Below are 18,349 nucleotides of genomic sequence, written 5' to 3' on the forward strand. Positions count from 1 at the left end.
TACTCAGGTGTAAGTAAACACTAAACTTCTACTTCCTGCTTCTCTTCAGAACCTAGAATAAGACACGCCCACTGATGATGTCATGATTCATGAGGAAGAACCAACTGTTTCAGGTTCTGAACCAGTTTTAGTGCCGAACAGGGGCCTTGGTGGACCAGTCCCGGCTCCTGAAACCTTTGGAAACCAGTTCCAAGGACAAAAACACAGATAAAAAAAAATAAAGACAAACTTAAAACTAAAACCAAACCAGTGGCAGATTCTGTCAAAGTGAAAAGGACGCTGAATGTTTCCAACTGGACTAACTCAGTAATATTAGAATAAAAGATGATAAATCACTGAAGGAAAGTTAAATATAGAGAAAAAATCCTTTGGGAACTGAGTTCTACACTGAAAAATGTTTTTTTGGTGTAGTAATATTTATTAGGTTAACTCTCAAAATTCTTATTTCCTAATTGTAAGTATCAGTGAGAACTGGAATTATTCAAGTAAAACTAAATGTGTCATTCGAGTACTAAAAAAACTGTGTGGGAAGAGTAAGTTCTCTTCTGTATTTTCACATAATATTCAAAGGTTATAGTCAGTGCATATGAACCTAGAAATGCCAAGTAAGTTTTAATAGTGTTGAGTGTCTTGACTCTGCGGATGTGCCTTGTGCTTCGTTGTCCGCCAAAACACAAGAAGACGACGATGGTGGTCAGAGTTAATGACTGTATATGTAACGGAGTTCAAATATAATAACCCTAACCCAAAAACTTTAAGAACAAATTCAGGCAATTTAAACTGCAGAAAAAATGTCAAATGTTGTGTAAATGTTACTTACATATTGTCCATTAATAAAAGTTAGAAAAAGTATGGTAGCGAGCCACACTGATCGTAATGGAGGCAGTTTGTGCAGAGTCATGTGACTCACGTAGTTTACAGTGTAACTGAGTCATGTGACAGTGTACTACCTTCAAGGTTATTATTCTTATCAAAGACTAACGAAATGACAAAAACTAAAATTGTAAAAACATTTTCTTTAACTGAAATAAATAAAAATTATAATTAAAAGAAAAAAATGATACCTATTGTATTGTGTGTTTACAAAATTAACTAATACGTATAAAAATTATGGATAAAATTCCCTTCGTTTTGGTCTTTGTCAGTGTTGGATTGATATGAAATCGATTTATTTCACTTGAGCAATTTTATCTGTCACCATACGACACTTTTTGGTCCGTCACTTGTGTTCACTTGTGGTTTCCAGTCGTCTTCTGGTCCCCACTCTACCTGGAAACATGGAGACTAAAGCAGCAGAGTCCTGTCTGGGATTGATTTGAATAGGAGCACAGAGAAGAAGAGAAAAGAGACCACTGAACTGAAATTAATACTAAAACTAAACTAAAACTAAGCATCTAGAAAAAAAAAGAAAACTAATAAAAGCTATCAAACCTGCTCTAAAAACTAATTAAAAATAACTGAATTAGAGAAAAAAAAGTCAAAACTAAATAAAACTAAACTATAATTAAAAATCCAAAACTGTTAGAACCTTGTGGTGCACTGCCTTGCAAGTTGTAAATATTGGTTCAAAGCAGGTGTCTGTTGTGTGTTCTGTCGTTCTGTGACTCATGTTCTGCCTATAGAGGACAGTATCTGAGTGAACTGAAGGAATATTTCAGTTTGACCCCATGACTGAACGCTCTGTGCTGCTGTCAGACAGTCTGGGCTGTTTTTAACCTATGTTGTTTAATGAAAGGAAATACCACTGTCTTTAGATAAGTGTGACCAATGTTCACTCCCCTGTAACCACCAAAATGTCACAGTATTTATAAATAACCTTGAAAAGACATTAGCTGGAGGTGACATTATTCAGTTTGATGCAGTCAGAGTCTAAATAAAACTTACAAAGAAGGAGAACGTCAAATTCAATGATCATATTAATAATCATAAGTAAATTACCAGAAGTTTGCTAGTAAAATAAACACATATCCGCAAGTAAAGTTTACTTGATGATTGTCCTTGTAGAATTTACTTATAATTCTAAGTGCAAATTCTTTCCTAAGTTTTCCAAAGTAAATATCACCCCCAGTTTTTTTCAGTGTAAACAGCTCTGGGTCTGTATGGGTTAAACTGAGAGGAAACGTTCATATGTTGTGGGTTTTTCATCCTAGTCTGGTTTGATTCCAACATTATTCTGTGTTTTTATTCTCGATCTTCTGTCTTATTTGTACAAGTTCCATCCTCTTACTGAACTCATTCTGACTTTACTCTTGTATCTGTTACTGTCCATCATCAGGAACCACAGAACGCTTCCTCTTCTCACACTAAAGTTAAACACAGAATCCAACACAAATAGTGCTTATTTATCCCACGCTCTGATATAATGACTAATGAGCAGTAAAACATGACACATGAAGTACTTTCTAAGAAAAAAAAGAGGAAATCTACAGAAAAAACTGTCCATAAACAGGACATTTGAGACAGTGATGAGCTCAGGGCGGTGCTTTTGGTTTTAGAGGAACAGGTTTACATTCAGACCAGTTCCTGTTCTAGTTCAGAGTCAAAGCGTCTGCGTGAACGTTCAGTGGTTTCAGTCTGTGATGATGAGGATGAACGTCTACATGTGTCTGTCAGCCTTCATCCTGAGCTGCAGAGTCTGTGCAGGTAAGAACAGCAGCGCTCCGTCGTCCTCTGAACTCCACGTATGTCCAAACTACTGTTGGACACCTTTAACCTGGATTTGAAATCTCACAACTTTGGTAAATTCATCTGTTTTGTGGTTCTGTTCTTCATTCAAGAAAGTTTTTTTAACACTTCCATGTATAAATTATGAGAACTGTTTTGGCTGAGTGTTTTTATTCCTCTTTTCGCCTGAAAAAAAAAAACAAAAAAACATTTTAATTGTTTTATGAACCTATGTTTCATGGAGTTCCATAAATGTCCACTCAGCTGGACACCATGAGTTTAACTATTGGTTCAACAAATAAATATTAGAAAATGTTGAAAACTGTGTGAAAACTATGAAATAAAACATTTTTAATGCTGATAATCTGATGTTTTCTCACATTTTAACATATTCTATCTTCTGCTGCTGCTGTCTCAGCCAGGACACTCTTGAAAAGAGATTTTTAGACTCAATGAGCTTTTTTCCTGGTTACATAACGGCTAAATAAAAATTAAATATGTTCTAATACTAGTTTTTACTCACTTTATGGAGATAATATGCAAAAATGAACATTTTGTTTAAAAAAAAACCCTGTTAATTCCACTCTAATACCAATTCTTCATTGATTTCCACTCAAACCTGTTGGTTCAGATCAGGTTTATCCACAACAGTACAGTTACAGTAATGGGATGAATTACAGTGTAAATACAGACACTGATGAATGGAGTCACATTTAACTGACATAGGATTAAATGTAATTAATTAATGTGGTTGATTGATTAATTAATGTAGTAATGGTTAACTTTAACTAATGATATTAATCCTTAGATGTGACTTGATGCTGCATATTTTTTTTATCGCGCTGCATCAGCTGATAGTTGACGTTATAGCTCTGTTAGCTTAGCTCTGTTAGCTTAGCTCTGTTTTTAGACTGAAAACAGTCACAGTAAAACCATTAATCACCTGTTTTCTGTTCGGTTTGTGTTGTCAGTAACTGAACATAAGATCTGTTTGAAATTGAACAAACAAGTTCAGAACTGTCACAGTTTAGTCTGAACTGTGGATCAACAAACAGCAACTGAGCAACGATAAGAACATCCCATAATAACTTTATATCCTCATAAGCCTCAGAATCAAACTCACCCATGTAGAAGAAACGCTGACATTTAACCTTCAAACAACAGCTTCTGTTTTTATCACTTCTTTTCTTTGACTCTGACAGTTGTTTCTATCCAGTTCTCATCTTCGTTCTGTGACATGCAGACTCATGGCTGTGAATAAAATCAGTTCATATCAGTTAATACGACAATGACATCTTTAAAATAACATCACGACTCTTTATTCCAAACACTCACACTGATTGTTTTCATTTACGAGGATTTTAAAGTAAAAATACAACAAATACCTCCAGTAATGAAGTACAATAATGACAACTGTCCCAACAGAATCACAGTATCTACTTTTATGAAACTAATAATAATAATAATGGATTGGATTTATATAGCGCTTTTCTAGACACCCAAAGCGCTTTACATTATTGACCCATTATTCATTCGCTCTCACATTCACACTCTGGTGGTGGTAAACTACATTTGTAGCCACAGTTGCCCTGGGACAGACTGACAGAAACTAATTATTGTTGTGGTATTTGAGTAACGACAGTGAACTCTGATAAATGTTTAATAGTAAAGCTCTGTTTCTTTTTCCAGAGATGGTTCATATGGCTGTAATGGAGATGAACTCAGTGTCTTTACCTTGTTCTTACATCATGGACAACAGAATGACCTGGACTAAAAAGGTTGATGGGCGGTTCGATTTTCTATTTTCAGTCATTGGTGACGAAGAACGAAGAGAAAATGACCCAGAGGAACGATTTAGTTCAGTGGGATATAATTCACTGCACATTAACAGAGTTTATTTATCAGACAGTGGAAAATATCTGTGTAACAACCATTGGTCAGTGGAGCTGACGGTGATCCCAACAGGTCAGACTGATTCATTCATTCCATACAATAATCATTACATTTAGATTTACACACACATTTGTGTTGATTTCAATGATTTTAACTTTATTTATTACGTTTTTGTACATATAACTATCATTTTAACGTGTAAAATCACTCATTTAAGTTTTATTTTTAAGATTTTTGAAGACTTTTGGTCTTAATGTCACATTTTCTTTTTGATGAATATAGATTGTGTTGTACTACTGCATATTTTATGCCATGTCCACATTACTACAGGTATTACTGTAATCAGGTATTTTTAACTTTAATCTGAACACACAGATACACACAAACCACATACAGTTTGGATAGAGTTCATAAAAATGTCAGTTTTTTGCAACTAAAACACTGTTTATGTGTGGACGAGAGAAATAAATGCACACAGGAAAAATTACTGAGCATCTTCTCCACAGTCAAAAGTATTTTCCTCAAAAACAGTAAATTTTTTCTCTATATTGAGTTTGGAGAGCTCTACCCAAAGAGTAACTTTTACTCTTTTTAGAGAGGGACCAAATGTTATCTGAGGAGAGTAAAATTTTCTCCAATTTCAGTAAATTTTACTCAGGCAAATTTCCTGTGCAGAAAAAATATCTGTTTCACAAAATACCTGCATCAGACATTCCATTGTCCTTTAGTTGAGACTCACCTGTGCAATAATGACGCTGTCTGATCTGCATCCTGATTGGACAAACCCCACAGGTGGATGAATATCTCAGTCAAACAGAAGAGCTCTGGAACACAGATTTAAGAATGGGTCTGTTGTGGACACACTAAAGGTTTTCCTTCCCTGATTTCAGCTCATGAAAAACCAGAACACAGACAGACCATTTGCTTTATGTTTGTGTTCAGTGAATGATGGTTGTTTCATTTTAGACATGACTCTAAAAATGTCTGCTTTTTACTCACTGTGTGTTTTTTGTGTCCAGGAACCTTCATCCAACATGCTGGAGAAGGGACCAGTGTCACTCTGACATGTCCTCATGTTACTGGTTCAAATCCAGAATGGAAAAGAGAGTCTGATGGATGGAGACCACATCCTGGTCTGACTCTGACTCTGCCAGAACTTAAACCGACTTATTCTGGACTGTTCAGCTGTGATGGAAAACCTGCTGTGTATCTGAATGTGACCACAGGTAAGAAACAATAACACACACAGTGAAACAGTTTGACTGTGTGTGCTTTATATTCATCATCTGCCTCACACAGGTGATGATGAAGCACCGCCCACAACAACAGACACAAAAACGACAAGTACGTCTGCAACAACAACAGCAACAACACAGAAGAAAACTACATCCAAGACAAACAACAGCAAAAAGGGCACGAAACCAGAGAAAAAAGATAAAGGTAATGAATCATAGACGTCAACAGCTCAGATATGATGAACAAAAAGACATGAATGTGACAGTAAATGTTCAGCGATGAGTTCACATCAAACCTGTCACATTTTCAGGAAGTTCAGCATCGAGGTGGTTTAAGTGGTGACAGACAAACCACTGTAGGCAAGGCAGTAGATGTCACAGACAAATACATTTATAGCATAATGTCTTTACTCTGTAAGTGTTTTTGTCTGAGTTTCCAGACAGTTGGAGAAACTGAACCCAAATATGAACCCTCCAGTATCAGACGCCCTGACCCTCACTACTGAAAGCACATCATCTGCACAGAGGGGCAGGAACGTCTGAATGTTTTACATACAGTTGGTTTGAACTTTGGAAAAACATTTTGTTTTGTATTTTACCAACTTGATCCATAAATAAAAATACCAAATACTCAATAACTGTCATATTTTTAACCCTTTAAATGCAGTGTTTGTAATGTAAGCAAATAATATTTTTTTCAGTACCAACTTTTTTTTCTCAGTATTCTACATATAAATTGCATTATTTATTTATTTTATTTTTTCATCCTGTCAGTGATTAACACCAACACTGGATCATATCCATTATTATTTTTGGTTCTAGGTCAAACATTAAAAGTTAAATGTGTCAGTGTGCATTTTGTACTCACTTGGTAGAAGGGTGTTAGTGTAGGAATTTAACACTGTTTATTATGGGATGGTTTTAGTGGATGGATCAGAATTTAAAAAGTCATGTAAAAATGAACAAATTGTGAATTCTGACCTAAAACTGATTAAAATAATATGACCTTTTATAACATGAAGTGTTAGTTAGTAGTGAAGTTTTACATTTTTTTCTATTTCATCAACTTGACCCATAAACAAAAATACCAAATACTCAATAACTGTCATATTTTAGCCCTTTAAATGCCATGTTTTTAATGTAAATAAATAATAGCTGTTTTTGATGCAAAAAACACAAAAAATGTTTTTTCCCCCAATATCCAACATAAAAATGAATTAGTTGTGATTCAAATACAAATATTCTGTCTGGACTACTACTGTCAGTGAGATCAGTATTTGAAATGAACAGGATTCCTTCATGTCTGGTGACATTCAGGGCCATTTTAGGATTACTGGGAACTGAATTCTTTCATACAGCTCCTTTAATGCAGAGGTTTTTCTTCTTCACTGGAGGCAAAGAGACTCAAATGACCAAAACACCTACATTCAAACCAATGACAAGTGCACCAACAGCATTAGACACAGGTAGGTTCACACAGGTCTAATTCTGGGTTCAACTGAAACTCATGTGGTTGAAGCTTTACCATGAGAAACAGAACCCAGAGCAGGTTCAGCATCTACGTGGTTCCAGTGGTTTGAAGATTTCCTACTTCTGTTGTTCTGCAGACACTGTCCAGACCAAAACAACACCAGTGGAAAACACCGGTACGACCACAACAAAACACACAAATGATGAAGAAAGTAAGTGAAACACCACAAACGCCATCTGCAGTTTACACACAGAGGTGCAGCTTACCATTAGGCAAGGCAGGCAGGTGCTTGGACCCCCAACCCAGCAGGAAAAAAGAACATGATAGTCAACAAAATAAACTGAATCGTCAAACACACTGAAAAAATGAACATAAAAAGAAAACATCTGGACATGATGTCATGGGCGATCAGTGTAAATTCCATAACATGAGTCAGGAAAGATGATGATGATGATGGTGATGATGATGATGATGGTCCAGAACAGAGGTTTCCATGTTTAATCCTACTGATCAAAGTCTAAACAGTGTTCTTTGTTTTCCAGATGCTCCTGAACATCTTCCACCACATTTCGGTTTGGTTTATAAAGTCATGTTGGTGTCCGTCCTCGTCTTCTTCGTCCTTTACTACAGTTTTAGACTCTGGTTTATAAAACGAGGTGAGTCAACAGTGAAATTCAGCTGAAAATGTCAAAACATCATGAACTGTTACATGACTTAGGATTTATTCTCAGCTGCAAAACACAAAAAGGCTGATTTAACATTTCATACAAACTCATATATTATGACATTTTAGATCCAGAACAAAGGCTCATTAACCCTCAGACGCATCAGTGGGTCCAAATAACCCAACCAGGTTGTTTTATTGTAATGTCTTTGTAATGAAAAGTTTTTATTGTTTCATATTCCAGGTATTCATCAAAAACATGTTATTAACATCATGACATTTAAGTTTTTAACTTACTTTTGATAGATTTGATGTAATTGTAGTTTTTGTTTTACTGCCCTAAAGCTTCTATAGTTGGGTCCAAATGACCCACATTCATTTATAATAGAATTACATCTGAACCTTTGATTCATTCAACAGAAAACACAAATGACTCACTCACTGAATGGATGTGGACACTGTTCTATTGCTGTTAAATACTATAAACTGTATAAGCTTTGCTTTTCAAATTTTTCAAATTTTTTTTTTTTTTTTAAATGTTAAAAATGTTAAAAAATAAAAAATATTTCAATTGTGAAATTATTCTTTTTTGGACTAAAATATAATACAAATTCTTATTTTTAACATGACAGACAAAAGTGTAATTAAAACACTTTGATTTGAACCCAGGTCATTTTGACCCATTAATGTTAGAGTGGAGGGTCCAGACACTCAGACATCGAAGCGTTAAAGATGATCTCCTCAGTAACATTCTACTGTGTGAACTGTGTTTCAGTAAATCTACAACTTTGTACAAAGGAAAAATTACTGTGAGAAAAAGTGAAAGTATTTTCTTATACAGAATTAAATTTTTTACAGCTTTTTATAAAAATGTTGATGCCATCTTTTATATGATGTTTGTTTGTTTTTTATTCGGACACAGTTTGACTGTGCACATCCTCTCAGTACAGGAATAAAATATGTCCAGTTTGACAAAAGTCAACTGACAACAAACAAAAACTAAACTAAACTTTGCTTAATTTAGACTGTTTTGGATATTCTATTCTGTTATGTTTTCTGTAAATGTTTTATCAAAGGAAGAGGAAAATGGAATTTTCAGTACATAATTCAGCTTTTTTTGGTGTAATTGTCAACTCACACCACAAGGGTGCAGCATCCTCTAAACCTGTCCAACTGGTGTCTTCAGACGTTTGTTCATATTTGTTCAAGTTATTTTGTGTTTTATTTTTTTTGTGAAAGGATAGTTTGTAAATGTAAACATGTTCATGAAATTTTACTTATTTGACACTAAAACAACGTTTTAAATTGGTATGTCATTATTTATAGGTTATTATTATAGAATTTTATTTGTCTGATCCACTTTAGTTCATGTTGGTCTGAATGTGGAACCTGAACTAAAATGATTTTCACATCCTTGACTGATCATTAATATATTCAGTTGAATTTTTTAAATAATTTCACAAATTCATCAAAAGTGAGGGATTGGACTCTATGGTGGACCGGTTTTGGTGTGGAGGAGGAGGAGGAGGAGGAGGAGGAGGAGAAAATGTCACTTTGTTTTATTTGTCTGTAAAATAATAATGAACGTTAAAAACTAACCTCAAATCTCTTTTATTCTTTATTTTTAGGCGTAAAAAGCTCCACAGGAGTCACAACAGAATATGACATGACTGATTTAAGGGGTAAATATGACACATGTTTGATCTGAATGCACATGGACCGGTTTAGAACCACAACAGTTACAGTGACAGTGTGTAAAAGGATGTTCTGGGTCTGGTTTTTCACTTGAACATCTGAAATCTGAATTCAGTGAGTTCACCGTCTACTGTTCATCTTATTGTTCAAATGAAATCTGAAAGTCAAACGTCATTTACACAAACGGTAAAAAAGACGTCATTGAAGATCTGAACAGTTCCAGAACTCTGTATTTTACAGAAAGTTGAGAAATAACATTGTGTTAATTATTTTTTTCATTTTTGTCCAGTTTGACTATTTTCTTTGTTTGTTCATTTTGTTGATCATTTTGCTCATTTGTGTCAGTATTTTGGATTAGTTTCCTCATCTTTGTCCTTTGTGTTGAATATTCTGTTCATTTTATTTACTATTTAGTTTATCTTTGTCTATGCTGTTGATTTTTTCTTCATTTTTGGTAATTTCCTTGATTATTTTGTTCATTTCTGCTCTTTTTTCTCCATTTTGTTGATTATTTGGTTCATTTTTGTCCATTTTTCCTGTAAAACAAGAAAATAAATATTGTAAGATTGTAAAATATAAGAAAGTATGTAACTAACTATTACTAAATCACTTTTGTTCTTTATGTTTAGGTGTAAAAAGATCCAGAGAAGAAACAACAGGGTATGACATGGTTGATATTACAGGTAAATATTAACTCATACTTATTTTTTTCATATAACTCATATTTCATGCTATGTTTTGTTTGTATGACTTATTTCTAATCATTTTGTCTCTGTATATGTGATTTTTCCTTTTTATGTTTCATTATTTGTACCTCTTTTGTAAAATAAACTTTGTTACAGGTGACGCTGCTGAAAATGATTCCATGTATGACGACATCGCTGATCATCATAACAGTGAAAACACGACCGACGCCGTCTGAGTTTTGTCATCTTTTCCTCTCACGTCATATGAAACTTACTTTCACGTTTCTATAGATTCACTGCGGTCTTTATCAGCTCGTTACTTGGCGGCGCGCAGGAGTGCAGCAGTCAGACAACTCTCCCAGTGGTTTTGCGTGTTTTTGCTCTTTTCTACTCTGGCAGCATGGTTTTCCATGAGTACTGAGAAGTACAGTAGGGAGGAATTACTCGGGACTGGAATGCGCTATGGTGAATCAGACTCCAATCAGAGTTTCAACTGTAACATTCCACCGGAGATTGCACGACCAGCAAACAGTCCGTGGACGACCGTACCTGTGGCAAAACAAAGGAGGCGGCGGCGCAGGAAACAGGGATGCCGAGCCGGTGTACATGCCCGGCTACGAAAGGACCCGTACAGACCAGCGTTACCCAGCACCTTCCTCACCAATGCCAGGTCACTGAATAACAAGACTGATGAGCTATCGGTCACCACAGAGACACAGAAAACTGTGCGGGATAGCTGCATCATGATCATAACAGAGACCTGGCTTCACCTGGAAGTGACTGATGAAGCCATTATGCTAGCGGCACAGCACACCGAGCCGACCGGACGAGTGACTCAGGAAAAAGCAGAGGAGGAGGACTGGTCATCTACTCCAACTACAGGTGGTGTACAAACGCTACAGTGACTGAAAATATTTAGTGTTTTTTCTCTGCAGTAAAACTTCACCGCAGCAGCTTTGAAACAAAAATGACTTCATGGATGATGTGGTTTTTATCCCAACTTCGTGTTTCTGTAAAAAGTCAAAGTGTAGAAATCTGAATTAAAGTAAAACAAAACCATCAAAGACGTTTTTCCTGATCGAACATCACAGAGTCTGAACAGTTCGCTCTAGTTTATACTTTTGTAAATAGAAAAGAATGTTTTTAAACCTTTTTGGAGCATGTACAGGAAATATTACTGTCTTCCTTCAGGTTTATTATGTGTTGTTAAATTTTCATCTGTGATACGAAATCCATTTGTTTGACACAGTTTATGCTTTTTATTAAATTGGAGAAATATATTTTTGTGCCTTCAATTAATATTCCAGTATCCAGGTGGGAATATTATGCATCTAATCCAGCGTTTCCGCTGGTGAGGTTTTGCTGTGGTGCATCCATGCTGTCACACCAAACATTTCATACAAAAATAATCATCACCGTCACATTAGACTTATTTTACATATCATATAATAATAGTCCAGGACAAACGTTCTGCCCCCTCAAATGAAAGTTTACGAAGCTTCAGGAGGAAGAGAAAAGATAAATGAGTGTAAAGTTTCATTTTCACTTCTGCGGTGGGGGCATGGACTGCACCGCCCCGTACCCCCATAGTATTATAAGTAGGACAGAAACCGACACACACGCACAGTTACCGACCGAAATGTATGTGTAACACGGTAATGACACCTATATTAGTAATTCACACTGGTTCGACTCAAGGAGTGAGGGATGGTTAGTTTACAGTGAACAACATGGTATTTATTACAACAATAAATCCAGAATCGACTCAGAATCCAAAAATCCCAGAAAACAAAACAACAACAATTAAAGTGTCCTCCAACAGCTGTTTCTGCCAATATCAAAGTCCAAAGTCCAGTCCAAAGTTTAGTTTGAATTTGTGTCAGTTCAAGTATATTGTGTGTTAGTTCTACCCGGGTAGTGTGTGTATGTGTGGTTACTGTGTGCTGTCAGGTTGTTTTCTCCAGGTGTGACTCTTCATGAAGACGATGAAGATGAAGGATCCAGCATCCTCACCAATCCCATGTCGTCTCAGACAAAGAAAACCTGGCTTTCGGCTCGATGTAGATCCAAAAACTCAGCATAAGAAAAAAACAATCTGCATAGTAGAACACAAAGTTAACTAGCAGTCATCACTTTCTGTACAGAATTATGCATCTTTCTCTCTTTAACTCAAATGTAACTGATAATACTGACCACAAAGAAATAAGCAACTGTACCATGAGACAAATAAAAATAAAATATCTCAAGTCACCATTAGTTTGTGTCTCTTTTGGTTTAACAGCATCATCTAAATCATGTAACACAAAACATTTCTTTTCTCTCAATAATCAATCATGACTCTTAGATACACTTATAAATACAACTACAACAGTCTCAAAATGAATCCAACACATTTATATCCAAACTGAACGTGCCCGTGAGCTTCAGCGCACGCTTTTCACTTCTACAACATTGAACATGGCGTCCAATTTGACGCAGTGGAAATCACCATCGATCATATAAAACAAATTAATTTCCAACTCAACTCAATAATTTGACAGATAACATCCTTGTAACATTTACTATCGACTCCGATTGGTTTTTTATGAAAGAATGTTCGATATTTCACATTTATAACAACTGAAAGGGTACGGGCCTATTAGCATGTTAGCAGCTTAACATAATCAACCATAGCACAACATTATTAACATTTCACTCACCGGAGTCTTCGGTTGAAAAAAAACTAAACAAAACAATCACCCCAGTCGCCGGATTGCAGGCGCTTCCTTGTGAAACTTAAAATACAGACTTGTAACTATGAATATAAAACAGTCTCTCCTAAACTTTTTTATCTTCCTCGTAAGTATCTCGTGGTAGCTTCTGGATTTGACCTAGCTTAGCGTTTCTTCTTCCCAACATGCAATGCCGTACTTCCGGAGTAATTTTTTCCCACTAAGTATGCATGAGATGCCCCCCTGTGGCCACACAAAGCAATTACACCTGCACATCATGAATTCACACATAAATGAACATGTTAGAACTAAATTACACTTAGTAAACCCATTTACATTTTCAAGGGGTTACATATGCACCCCACCCCCACACCAACAGATCAGTTCCACAGGAAACACTGTAATCTAATCTAATATAGTGTAATCTAATGTGGTCTAATCTTCTCTAATATAATTTTGTCGATTCTAATCTAATTTAATCCAATTACTCAGGTGTAAGTAAACACTAAACTGCTACTTCCTGCTTCTCTTCAGAACCTAGAATAAGACACGCCCACTGATGATGTCACAATTCATGAGGAAGAACCAACTGTTTAAAGGTTCTGAACCAGTTTTAGTGCCTAACAGGGGCCTTGGTGGACCAGTCCTGGCTCCTGAAACCTTTGGAAACCAGTTCCAAGGACAAAAAAACAGATAAAAAAAATAAAGACAAACTTAAAACTAAAACCAAACCAGTGGCAGATTCTGTCAAAGTGAAAACGACGGTGAATGTTTCCAACTGGACTAACAGTAATATGAGAATAAAAGATGATAAATCACTGAAGAAAAGTTAAATATAGAGAAAAAATCCTTTGGGAACTGAGTTCTAAGCAGCTCTGGGTCTGTATGGGTTAAACTGAGAGGAAACGTTCATATGTTGTGGGTTTTTCATCCTAGTCTGGTTTGATTCCAACATTATTCTGTGTTTTTATTCTCGATCTTCTGTCTTATTTGTACAAGTTCCATCCTCTTACTGAACTCATTCTGACTTTACTCTTGTATCTGTTACTGTCCATCATCAGGAACCACAGAACGCTTCCTCTTCTCACACTAAAGTTAAACACAGAATCCAACACAAATAGTGCTTATTTATCCCACGCTCTGATATAATGACTAATGAGCAGTAAAACATGACACATGAAGTACTTTCTAAGAAAAAAAGAGGAAATCAACAGAAAAAACTGTCCATAAACAGGACATTTGAGACAGTGATGAGCTCAGGGCGGTGCTTTTGGTTTTAGAGGAACAGGTTTACATTCAGACCAGTTCCTGTTCTAGTTCAGAGTCAAAGCGTCTGCGTGAACGTTCAGTGGTTTCAGTCTGTGATGATGAGGATGAACGTCTACATGTGTCTGTCAGCCTTCATCCTGAGCTGCAGAGTCTGTGCAGGTAAGAACAGCAGCGCTCCGTCGTCCTCTGAACTCCACGTATGTCCAAACTACTGTTGGACACCTTTAACCTGGATTTGAAATCTCACAACTTTGGTAAATTCATCTGTTTTGTGGTTCTGTTCTTCATTCAATAATGCTTTTTAACCCTTTCATGTATGAATTATGAGACCGTTTTGGCTGAGTGTTTTTATTCCTCTTTTCGCCTGAAAAAAAAAAACATTTCAATTGTCTTATAAACCTATTTTTCATGGAGTTCCATAAATGTCCACTCAGCTGGACACCATGAGTTTAACTATTGGTTTAACAAATAAATATTGTTGAAAATGTTGAAAACTGTGTGGAAAACTATAAAATAAAACATTTTTAATGCTGATAATCTGATGTTTTCTCACATTTTAACATATTCTATCTTCCGCTGCTGCTGTCTCAGCCAGGACACTCTTGAAAAAGAGATTTTTAGTCTCAAAGAGCTTTTTTTCCTGGTTACATAAAGGTTAAATAAAAATTAAATATGTTCTAATACTAGTTTTTAGTCTTTATGGAGGTAAAATGCAAAAAAACCCAAAAATAAACATTTTGTTTTAATAAAAACCCTGTTAATTCCACTCTAATACCAATTCTTCATTGATTTCCACTCAAACCTGTTGGTTCAGATCAGGTTTATCCACAACAGTACAGTTACAGTAATGGGATGAATTACAGTGTAAATACAGACACTGATGAATGGAGTCACATTTAACTGACATAGGATTAAATGTAATTAATTAATGTGGTTGATTGATTAATTAATGTGGTAAAGATTACTTTTAACTAATGATATTAATCCTTAGATGTGACTTGATGCTGCATATTTTTTCTACCATGCTGCATCAGCTGATAGTTGACGTTATAGCTCTGTTAGCTTAGCTCTGTTAGCTTAGCTCTGTTTTTAGACTGAAAACATTCACAGTAAAACCATTAATCACTTCTGTTTTCTGTTCGGTTTGTGTTGTCAGTAACTGAACATAAGATCTGTTTGAAATTGAACAAACAAGTTCAGAACTGTCACAGTTTAGTCTGAACTGTGGATCAACAAACAGCAACTGAGCAACGATAAGAACATCCCATAATAACTTTATATCCTCATAAGCCTCAGAATCAAACTCACCCATGTAGAAGAAACGCTGACATTGAACCTTCAAACAACAGCTTCTGTTTTTATCACTTCTTTTCTTTGGCTCTGACAGTTGTTTCTATCCAGTTCTCATCTTCGTTCTGTGACATGCAGACTCATGGCTGTGAATAAAATCAGTTCATATCAGTTAATACAACACACCGACATCTTTAAAATAACATCACAACTCTTTATTCCAAACACTCACACTGATAGTTTTCATTTATGAGGATTTTAAAGTAAAAATACAACATATATCTCCTGTAATGAAGTAAAATAATGACAACTGTCCCAATAGAATCACAGTATCTGCTTCTATGAAACTAATTATTGTTGTGGTATTTGAGTAATGACAGTGAACTCTGTTAATAAACCATGTTCAAATGTTCTGTTTCTTTTTTCAGAGGAGGTTCATATGGCTGTAATGGAAACGAGCTCAGTGTCTTTACCTTGTTCTTACATCATGGACAACAGTATGACCTGGACTAAACAGGTTGATGGGCGGTTGGATTTTCTATTTTCAGTCATTGGTGACGAAGAACGAAGAGAAAATGACCCAGAGGAACGATTTAGTTCAGTGGGATATAATTCACTGCACATTAACAGAGTTTATTTATCAGACAGTGGAAAATACATGTGCAACAACCATTGGTCAGTGGAGCTGACGGTGATCCCAACAGGTCAGACTGATTCATTCATTTCATTCATTCCATACAATAATCATTATGGTACATTTAGATTTACACACACATTTGTGTTGATTTCAATGATTTTAACTTTATTACATTTTTGTACATATAACTATCATTTTTATGTGTAAAATCACTCATTTAAGTCCTATTCTTAAGATATGACCCACTGGAGTCTCTTTATCTTGCACACACATTCCACACTTACATAGCACATACATGGATTTTCCTTGCCCCAAACCCCAATGTCACGTCTGCTGTCTGCCTTTAACATTCACCCTGTCCCCAAAATTCCTTTCAAATCCATGAAAAAACTCCAGCATGTGTCCACGTTTACTGTGTGAAAACTGTATGATGTCTTATATTTGTACTTTGCATTATCTTGTGTTCTTCACTGCAAATTTCAAAGAAAAGGGTTCAGCGGCAGCGCACCAGCTGCAGCGGCCCGATGTCCCTAATCATCGATCGAAATCTCGTTTGACGTACTCTGTGCTGTATGTACACTGTGCTGTCAAATGACAGAAAGGAATCTGTAATCTGTGATTTTAAGACTTTTGGTCTTTATGTCACATTTTCTTTTGGATGAATATAGATTGTGTCGTACTACTGCACATTTTATGCCATGTCCACATTACTACAGGTATTACTGTAATCGGGTATTTTTAACAATCTGAACACACAGATACACACAAACCACATACAGTTTGGATAGAGTTCATAAAAATGTCAGTTTTTTGCAACTAAAACACTGTTTATGTGTGGACAAGAGAAATAAATGCACACAGGAAAAATTACTGAGCATCTTCTCCACAGTCAAAAGTATTTTCCTCAAAAAGAGCACATTTTTTCTCTATATTGAGTTTGGAGAGCTCTACCCAAAGAGTAACTTTTACTCTTTTTAGAGAGGGACCAAATGTTATCTGAGCAGAATAAAATTTTCTTCAATTTCAGTAAATTTTACTCAGGCAAATTTCCTGTGCAGAGAAAAATATCTGTTTCACAAAATACCTTCATTCGACATTCCATTGTCCTTTAGTTGAGACTCACCTGTGCAATAATGACGCTGTCTGATCTGCATCCTGATTGGACAAACCCCACAGGTGGATGAATATCTCAGTCAAACAGCAGAGCTCTGGAACACAGATTTAAGAATGGGTCTGTTGTGGACACACTAAAGGTTTTCCTTCCCTGATTTCAGCTCATGAAAAACCAGAACACAGACAGACCATTTGCTTTATGTTTGTGTTCAGTGAATGATGGTTGTTTCATTTTAGACATGACTCTAAAAATGTCTGCTTTTTACTCACTGTGTGTTTTTTGTGTCCAGGAACCTTCATCCAACATGCTAGAGAAGGGACCAGTGTCACTCTGACATGTCCTCATGTTACTGGTTCATATCCAGAATGGAGAAGAGAGTCTGATGGATGGAGACCACATCCTGGTCTGACTCTGACTCTGACAGACCTTAGACTGTCTGATTCTGGACTGTACAGCTGTGATGGAAAACCTGCTGTGTATCTGAATGTGACCACAGGTAAGAAACAATAACACACACAGTGAAACAGTTTGACTGTGTGTGCTTTATATTCATCATCTGCCTCACACAGGTGATGATGAAGCACCGCCCACAACAACAGACACAAAAACGACAAGTACGTCTGCAACAACAACAGCAACAACACAGAAGAAAACTACATCCAAGACAAACAACAGCAAAAAGGGCACGAAACCAGAGAAAAAAGATAAAGGTGATGAATCATAGACGTCAACAGCTCAGATATGATGAACAAAAAGACATGAATGTGACAGTAAATGTTCAGCGATGAGTTCACATCAAACCTGTGATAATATGTGTGATTTATGTCATTACTCTGGATTTAAGGACGGATGAGCGGAAATAGTGTAAATTATGTTCGATATAAGGAAAAAATGGTAACAAAAAACACTTAAAATACACTAAATGTGTAAAGCATCTCTGTAAGTATTCCAGAGTACAGAGGAATAGTGACTGCATTGAAATGAATCCTTATTAATGAGTGAACACTAAATTATTCACAA

General features: G+C 35.9%; 2 protein-coding genes across 3 annotated transcripts in view; one reads left to right on the plus strand and one right to left on the minus strand.

The window, feature by feature from the left end:
• Positions 1-18,349, minus strand: part of LOC115428216 (uncharacterized) — a 250,354-nt gene that overhangs the window by 139,532 nt on the left and 92,473 nt on the right. The gene's annotated exons all lie outside the window — the stretch shown is intronic.
• LOC115428218 (uncharacterized) overlaps positions 2,541-18,349 on the plus strand; it is a 37,933-nt gene continuing 22,124 nt past the window's right edge. Inside the window, exons 1-4 of one of the 2 annotated variants that reach the window (XM_030147058.1) lie at positions 2,541-2,643; positions 4,354-4,629; positions 17,619-17,825; positions 17,899-18,039. In XM_030147058.1, coding sequence (XP_030002918.1) covers positions 2,580-2,643; positions 4,354-4,629; positions 17,619-17,825; positions 17,899-18,039 — 688 coding nt within the window. In that variant the 5' untranslated portion in view covers positions 2,541-2,579. Of the gene's footprint in view, positions 2,644-4,353; positions 4,630-14,297; positions 14,448-16,006; positions 16,283-17,618; positions 17,826-17,898; positions 18,040-18,349 lie in introns of those variants that run through there. The other variant, XM_030147059.1, reaches the window with a different exon arrangement.

The sequence above is a fragment of the Sphaeramia orbicularis genome, chromosome 11, assembly GCF_902148855.1.
Source record: "Sphaeramia orbicularis chromosome 11, fSphaOr1.1, whole genome shotgun sequence".
In the NCBI taxonomy this organism is placed as follows: Eukaryota; Metazoa; Chordata; class Actinopteri; order Kurtiformes; family Apogonidae; genus Sphaeramia; species Sphaeramia orbicularis.